Raw genomic sequence first — 8,180 nt, 5'->3', positions numbered from 1 at the left:
ATAATGAAGAAAAATAAAACTGGAGAAAAGAAGATATTTTCTAAATACAGGGAATCAGTTGTGCACCTTCGGACAGTTGTCCTCCTCCACATGCTAATTCTTCATCTTAAAGATTTTCTATCTCTTACGTGGGCTACCATATCACTCTCATTGGGATAGGTTTCACTTATTTATGGGTTATCAATTACACACCCAACAGTCATATGCACACATATATTTCATATACACATCAAAAAAACACCTCCACCTATGACGTGGGGCACATATCTTTATTTGGGGCCATGGTGAAGTGCTTCAGAATCCCAGGACTAAGTACAGACTAGGCTATTCAAACTAAAGCAGGCTTAGGTAAGCTCTGTGCGTGTCTTCTCTAAGGGACACGGGAGGGGAATGCTTTGGGAAAAAGGAGAGAGGGTTGCTTACAAGAATGGAATGAAGGGGCGCCTGGGTGGCTCAGTTGGTTAAGCGACTGCCTTCAGCTCGGGTCATGATCCTGGAGTCCCGGGATCGAGTCCCGCATCGGGCTCCCTGCTCGGCGGGGAGTCTGCTTCTCCCTCTGACCCTCCTCCCTCTCATGCTCTCTGTCTCTCATTCTCTCTCTCTCGGATAAATAAATAAAATCTTAAAAAAAAAAAAAAAAGAATGGAATGAAGATGTCATATCAGCAGTTACATTAACTTGGGACTCTGCAGCGTGTTGTCTTGGGATTCACTAGTGAGAATAGTGAGTGGCTGATGTCATTCAAGGCCCCTGCAAAATACTGCCTACACGAAATGGACGCTAAGTAGCAATAGCATAGAGTACATGAGCAAAAACCTCAACAACACCTCTATATTATACCCCTCTCTAATATATGCATAATAATACCAGAGTTTTCACAGAGAAAATCGTATGACAGACTAGGGGGAAAATAATCACATCATAAAAACCTTAAGATCACTGAGAAAATGGATTCGTAAGTATATTATTCCACACCGTTACCAAATAGATGATACCATCAGTTACCTACAACCTTCAATAAAATGAGATGGATTCACATTGGTGGTGGGATAACATGTCATTCATTACACATCCATGTTAACACGTTAAAAATTATGTTTTGGGGTACCTGGGTGACTCAGTAGGTTAAGCATCTGCCTTCAGTTCAGGTCACGATCCCAGGGTGCTGGGATGGAACACCAGTTGGGTTCCCTGCTCAGTGGGGAGCCTGCTTCTCCCTCTCCCACTCCCCCTGCTTGTGTTCCCTCTCTAGCTGTCTCTGTCAAATAAATAAATAAAATCTTTAAAAAAAAAATTGTTTTATTAAAATATATTTAAGTTCACACAAAGACTTAGTTATGCATTTCAAATCCACTCTATTATCACCTTTCAAAATACAGAATACAAGCTTTAAAAAGCATTCAAGTGCTGCTATCATGATGTGGGAGTAGTAATTTCCATAGATTTCAGGCCTGAGGTCATTTTTAAGAAAGGTGTTAAGTACAGCTGTATGGCACTCTAGGGAAGAGTTAGCTATCCTTCCGCCCCCCGCCCCCAGTTCTACTATTATTTATTTTTTTTAATATTTTTAAAAAATATATAATTTTTTTACAATATTTTCAACTTAAACACTATTCACACTGAACATGTATGGCAGCTTAACCTACCCAAGTATGAAGTTTAAGAAGCCAAAACTGTTCTAGCTTTGTTAAAAGAAAAGTTGTGCTATAGACTATTGTTGTGATGGTTAACAAAGCAAGGAAAAGCACCACTCAAATCACGTTACCATTACTTTGTTCAGTTGGATTATGGTGGGTCAAACGTTGCACTTCACATAGGCATAGCTATGATGCAGTGACTCCATAGAAGATGCAATTCTCAAATTACATACTTCCTCAGATGTAACATTAGAAGAATTCACTATTTTTTTTTAAAGATTTTATTTATTTGAGAGAGAGAATGAGAGAGAGCACATGAGAGGGGGGAGGGTAAGAGGGAGAAGCAGACCCCCCGCCGAACAGGGAGCCCGACGCGAGACTCGATCCAGGGACTCCAGGATCATGACCCGAGCCGAAGGCAGTCGCTTAACCAACTGAGCCACCCAGGCGCCCAGAATTCACTATTTCTTACATGATAAAATACCATCGAAGTCAGTACTAGTTCTCATCTGATTACTACCTTATAACTTCAGTAAACCAAAGATATACTTGTCTATAAAGAATTATTTCAAATTAACTAACAAGGCCTTCTTCAGAAAAAGGAGATCCTTTTTGTTACAAATGCAAATTTAAGTCTGAACTGAAAAATATGCCTAACAACTAGAAAATGTACCCGTTTTTATAAAGTTTAGACATTAACTAGCATTCGCTAACCCTAAGGGACTAGTTTAGCTTTAAAAGACAATTCACTAAGATTTAGAGGTCATTTTAATTTGGTGCTTTGTCACAACTTTACTAGTGCTTCTTTCCTCGCTGTCTTCACATCAAGCCATGGGGCCAATTCTATTTTCAGTAAACGTTTCAGCGAACTCTTCCCTAGAGTGCCATACAGCTCAGTAAAAGTGAAATGACAGCTTAATCCTTAGTAACAGTCTCAGCACTTTTACTAAGCATGCAAGACTAACAAAACTTTGGCAATAAGTGTAACACAGTGACAAGAGAGCTTTTACAATTAAGACTCCTAATACTGCCTTCACAGTGTGGAAATTGTGCTACATCCACCAAAAGAGGGCCCCGTCTACTCAAATATTTGAGTACTTCACCCCAGGAACAAACTCCTTTGCATTTGGATTCAGATTGCTCTTGACCACAGGATCTTCCAGAGAAGAGCCATCACTGATAACAAGGTCATTAAATTGGTCTTGGATTTGGTCCATAGTTTGTGGGAGATCTTGAGCTGGAATAAGCCACTCACGTTCTTCTTCCTCCAGCATTTCTGGGAAGCAGCGTTCAATAAATTCTTCTTCCCATAACTCCTCTTCTATTTATTGAATTCCTCTTCATTTTCCATCAACATGTACTCTGCAAATGCATTGTCATCTTCATGAGAATGACCCTTAATAAAATCACATCTTCATTGATGATGCTTGGGCTAGTACTGCTGTGACTTGGATCTTTCATGGTTGGCGTTAGTTGTCATTTTCAGCCCAGTGTACGCCAGCGGGGTCGGCAGCCTACGAATCTACACAGGTAGCGCCCCTTCCCCACTCCATGCGCACTTTGCCCAGCGCCTCCCTTCTCCAGTCCAAACAAACCAGCTATCCTCCTTCTGGTGTGTGTCAGGATTTCTTCATTTCAACCACATCACCTCACACTCTAATGATTGCTCTGAAGATATTATCAGTACTTTACTGGACTGCCACCTTTTTCCTTAAAGAGCTATTAGTAAAATCTTCTATTTCTAATGTTCAGGAAGTTCTTTAGTTTACAATACATGGAGTATCGTACAGCTGAATAGCTATTTCATGGTAACTCACATCAATGTTATAACCATAAATAGCATCTCCATTTAGTTTTTCTGCGTATTTGTGTATTATACTGTCCATCATCCATGGAAAACTAGGTATGCATGAGCTCCACCTAATGAAGAAGGGCATCTCATATCTCTCTGGTATGAATTCTGTGATGTCGAGCAAGGGTTGAGTGTAATTTAAAGGCTTTACCACATTCCTCACATTCTTACGGTTTCTGTCTAGTATGAATTTTGTAATGTTGACTAAGGATTGATTGTCTGTTAAAGGCCTTGCCACATTCTTTACATTGGTAAGGTCTCTCTCCAGTATGAATTCTGTGATGTCAAGTAAGCATTGAGAGCTGGTTAAAGGACTTGCCACATTCTTTACATTGGTAAGGTCTCTCTCCAATATGAACTCTGTGATGTTGAGTAAGTCCTGAGTGCAATGTAAAGGCTTTGCCACATTCTTTACATTTGTAGTCTCTCACCAGTGTGGACTCTGTGATGCTGAGTAAGGTTTGAGTGCCCGTTAAAGGCTTTGCCACATTGTTTACATTTGTAGAGTTTCTCTCCAGTATGGATTTGCCTATGTGCATTTAGTGATGAGCAGTCCTTAAAGGTTTTACCACATTCTTCGCATCTGTACGGTTTCTCTCTACTATGAATTCTGTGATGTCGATTAAGGGCTGACTGCCTCTTAAAGGCCTTGCCACATTCTTTACATTTGTAAGGTTTCTCTGCACTATGAATTTTGTGATGTCCCGTAAGGGTTGAGCGTAATTTAAAGACTTTGCCACATTCTTTACATTGGTAAGGTTTGTCTGCACTGTGAATTCTGTGATGTTTGGTAAGGTTTGAGTGAAACTTAAATGCTTTGCCACATTCTTTACATTTGTAAGGCTTCACTCCAGTATGAATTCTGTGATGTTCAGTAAGTGTTGAGTGGTGGTTAAAGGCCTTGCCACATTCTTGACATTTGTAAGGTTTCTCTCCAGTATGAACTTTATAATGTTGAGTTAGGTTTGATTGACTGTTAAAGGCCTTGGCACATTCTTTACATTTGTAAGGTTTCTCTCCAGTGTGAATTCTGTGATGTTCAGTAAGGACTGAGCGAAATCTGAATGCTTTGCCACAGTTGTTACATAGGTAAGGTTTCTCTCCAGTATGAATTCTGTGATGTTTAATAAGGTTTGATTGATGGTTAAAGGCCTTGCCGCATTCTTTACATTTGTAAGGTTTCTCTCCAGTATGAATTCTGTGATGTTGAGTAAGGTGGTGTAGCCTCTTAAAGACCTTGCCGCATTCTTTACACATGTAAAGTTTCTCTCCGGTATGGATTTGCCTGTGTCTATTTAGTGATGAGCAGTCCTTAAAGCTTTTACCACCTTCTTCACATTTATATGTTTTCTCTCCAATTTGCTGATGTTGAGATAGTGTTGAGTGCAAGTCAAAGGCTTTACCACATTCTTTAAAAATGTACTTTTTCTCTCCAGTAGAGACTGTATTATTTATATTTAGTCTTGATGACTGACTAAACATGTTCCCTGGCTTATTACACCTGAATGGGTTTTTTCCCTCATGAATTCTCTGATGATCACCAATACTGGAGGACTGCTTAAGAGGTTTCCCACACTGATTATGTTCATAAGGATTCTCTCCCACATGGATAGTCTCATGTATAGTAAGGTTAGAACTCTGATAAAAGACTTCCCCACATTTATGACATTCACTATGGTTCTTTGGAAATGGAGTCGTCACACGTCTATTAACACTGGAGCACTGGTTAAATGTTCTCTCAGATTCACTGCATTGAGCAATTCTGTCTCCATTGAAAAGGCTCTGGTAATTCTGTAGGGTCAACTCCACATTGTGGCACCTCTCAAATAGATCCCACTTAGCACACTGTTCTTCATTTCTAAATCTCTGATTATCAGAACTATTTGACTGATAGGTCAATTCAATCCTATCTTCAAAATGGTTCAAATCATTATTTTCAGCATGGGCTAGATAACTTTCCCAATCTTCCAAATTTTCTTTCCACAAACATGTATGTTTGAATATTTGATAGTAGCTTTTTCTTGCAGAATCACACTGTTTTTCAGAAACAGCTGACTTAAAAAGGGAGGTTGTCCACATAGTTTTATATCCTTCACCATTTGGGGCAGTGAGTTTCTTATTAAAGGCAGGTGTCTCAGTTTGAATATGTCCTTCATGATATCTCTGATGCCCTTCACTCTCCCCATCATTGTCCCAATCTGTCATTAAGTATAAATTCTCAGGGACACTATTTTTGTATGTCCACATTGACACTTCTTGGAAAGAACCTTCTATGCTTGGCTTTGGCAAGAAGCACTGGGTATGTAAAGATATGCCTAAACGATAAGAAACAAGAAAAAATCATTTCACTTATTATTTTTAGATAAATACACTGATGACTTCTAATTACATGCTTCAAGTCAATCAGACAATGTCAGAAAGATGGCTGAGAAGGAATCATCAGGACTTCATTTATCCATGGACACATAACTTTGCACACAACGTACTGACCATATCCTAATAGATAATTCTGTGGTATTGTCATTTTGTAGCACAAATCACTTTCCTACATCTCAAATAATCAGAAGTGTCACATGAGTGCAAAATTAGTAGAAGGAAGGATATTTAAATGTAAAAGTGAAATGAGCCAAACAGGATATAGTAAAAATAGGAACATATCAACAATAAGAAGAGTTGGTTGTCAGAAAAGATCAACAAAATGGACAGCCCATGAAATAAATCAAGTAAGAATGAAAGAGAAAGGACCAACTAAAATGAGAAGTGAAGAAGTAAAAGCAGACATAGTAACTAATACCATAGAAATAAAAGTAATGATAAGAGGTGACAATGGATAATCATTTGCGAACAAAGTGATACCAAAAGAAAACAATAAATATCGGGGCGCCTGGGTGGCTCAGATGGTTAAGCGTCTGCCTTCGGCTCGGGTCATGATCCCAGGGTCCTGGGATCGAGTCCCGCATCGGGCTCCCTGCTCTGCAGGGAGCCTGCTTCTCCCTCTCCCTCTGCCATTCTTTCCACCTGTGCTCTCTGGCTCTGTCTGTCAAATAAATAAATAGAATCTTTAAAAAAAAAAAAAAAGAAAACAATAAATATCAAAAAAGGTATTACCATCATGAAGAAATATTAAAAAATCACAACTACTAAGCAGATCGAAAGAGTAATAAAAAAAACTCCCAACAAAGAAAAGTCCTGTGCCCAAAAAGACACTTAATGAGAAAGGACTTCAAATCTCCTCAAACATGTCCAAAGAGAAAACATAAGAGAAATTAGCAAAACACTCTCTCTGGGGTACCAGCATTACCAGGTTATCCAAGCCAGGGGAACACACTACAAGTAAAAAAGGCTACAAACCACTACCTGTGAGGAATATTCATGGAAAGTCCACAATTAAACAGAGCAAACTCAATCTAAAGCACATTTTACCATTTTACAACGTATGTTATGTGGGAAATTCTCCTGGAATTAAGGGTGTTCCAACATATAGAAAACTATAAATTGAGGACTCCACATTAATAGAATGATGATCAAAAATGACATGACATGATCATGGGCACCTGGGTGGCTCAGTTGGTTAAGCGTCTGCCTTCGGCTCGGGTCCTGATCCCAGGGTCCTGGAATTGAGCCCCTCATCAGGCTCCTTGCTCAGCGGGAAGCCTGCCTCTCCCTCTCCCACTCCCCCTGCTTGTATTCCCTCTCTCGCTGTCTCTGTCAAATAAATAAAATCTTAAAAAAAAAAAAAAAAAGACATGATATTGAGACAGAACACAAATATGAGCATATTGGACAACATGTTATAAATAAAAACACTAAACAGAGACAGAAGGAAACCCCCTCAACCTAATGAAGGCCATATGCATATGAAAAGCTGAAACCTAACATACTGTATAGTAAAAGACTGCAAGCTTCTCAAAGATCAAAAACACTGTAATGAAGTAACTGCACCACTGCCTTTGAACAAAGTACTGGATATTCTAGTCAGAAGAATTAGGCAACAAAAAATGCATAAAAGGAATCCACATTGAAAAAGAAATGGAAAAAATATCTCTGTTCACAGATGACATGATCTATTGAAAACCCTAGAGAATCCTAATTTTAATGTTTTTGCTGTTTTTCTTTTTTGGTCATTGTAAACATTGTTTATTTTTGCTACTTTTTTCTAATAGACTTTCCATTTTCCTTTTTTTTTAGGCTATACATGGTTAAGAAAAAAGTTGGAATAAACAATCTAACTTCCCACCACAAGGTTCTAGAAAAGGAAGAAACTTAGCTGAAATTTAGTAGAGGAAGGAAGTAACAAAGAAAAATCTGATATAAATAAAATAGCTACCAGAATAAACAATAAAAGAACATTGAAAGTAATACCCATTTTAGCCAAAATAATAAACACAGCTATCAATGCTTTAACTACATAAACAATTACATACTAAAAAAATCAGATAATTTAGAAAAAAAAAAAAACCCAGTTAATAACCTAAGAATACACAGGTTATTAAGACTGAATTAAGAAGCTCGAACCAAAGAAATGGGAAATCTTAGACCAATAACAAGAATGAAAGTTGAGGGGTGCCTGGGTGGCTCAGTCGTTAAGCGTCTGCCTTCGGCTCAGGTCATGATCCCAGGGTCCTGGGATCGAGCCCCGCATCGGGCTCCCTGCTCGGCGGGAAGCCTGCTTCTCCCTCTCCCACTCCCCC

General features: G+C 38.9%; 1 protein-coding gene and 1 pseudogene across 1 annotated transcript in view; both read right to left on the bottom strand.

Annotated features, from left to right (window-relative positions):
* Window positions 1-644: 644 nt before the first annotated feature.
* LOC145717679 (polyadenylate-binding protein-interacting protein 2 pseudogene) lies at window positions 645-3,386 on the bottom strand (annotated as a pseudogene).
* A 396-nt stretch (window positions 3,387-3,782) lies between these two features.
* The window catches only part of LOC102740693 (uncharacterized), a 23,867-nt gene continuing 19,469 nt past the window's right edge, over window positions 3,783-8,180 (bottom strand). The window contains exon 4 of the mRNA XM_081807630.1: window positions 3,783-5,804. Coding sequence (XP_081663756.1) covers window positions 3,901-5,804 — 1,904 coding nt within the window. The 3' untranslated portion in view covers window positions 3,783-3,900. The remainder of the gene's footprint in view (window positions 5,805-8,180) is intronic.

Source organism: Leptonychotes weddellii, chromosome 16 (genome assembly GCF_054177405.1).
Source record: "Leptonychotes weddellii isolate Sample4059 chromosome 16, ASM5417740v2, whole genome shotgun sequence".
In the NCBI taxonomy this organism is placed as follows: domain Eukaryota; kingdom Metazoa; phylum Chordata; class Mammalia; order Carnivora; family Phocidae; genus Leptonychotes; species Leptonychotes weddellii.
Note: the sequence above shows the minus strand (reverse complement) of the source record. Positions and strands in the feature narration are given on the sequence as shown.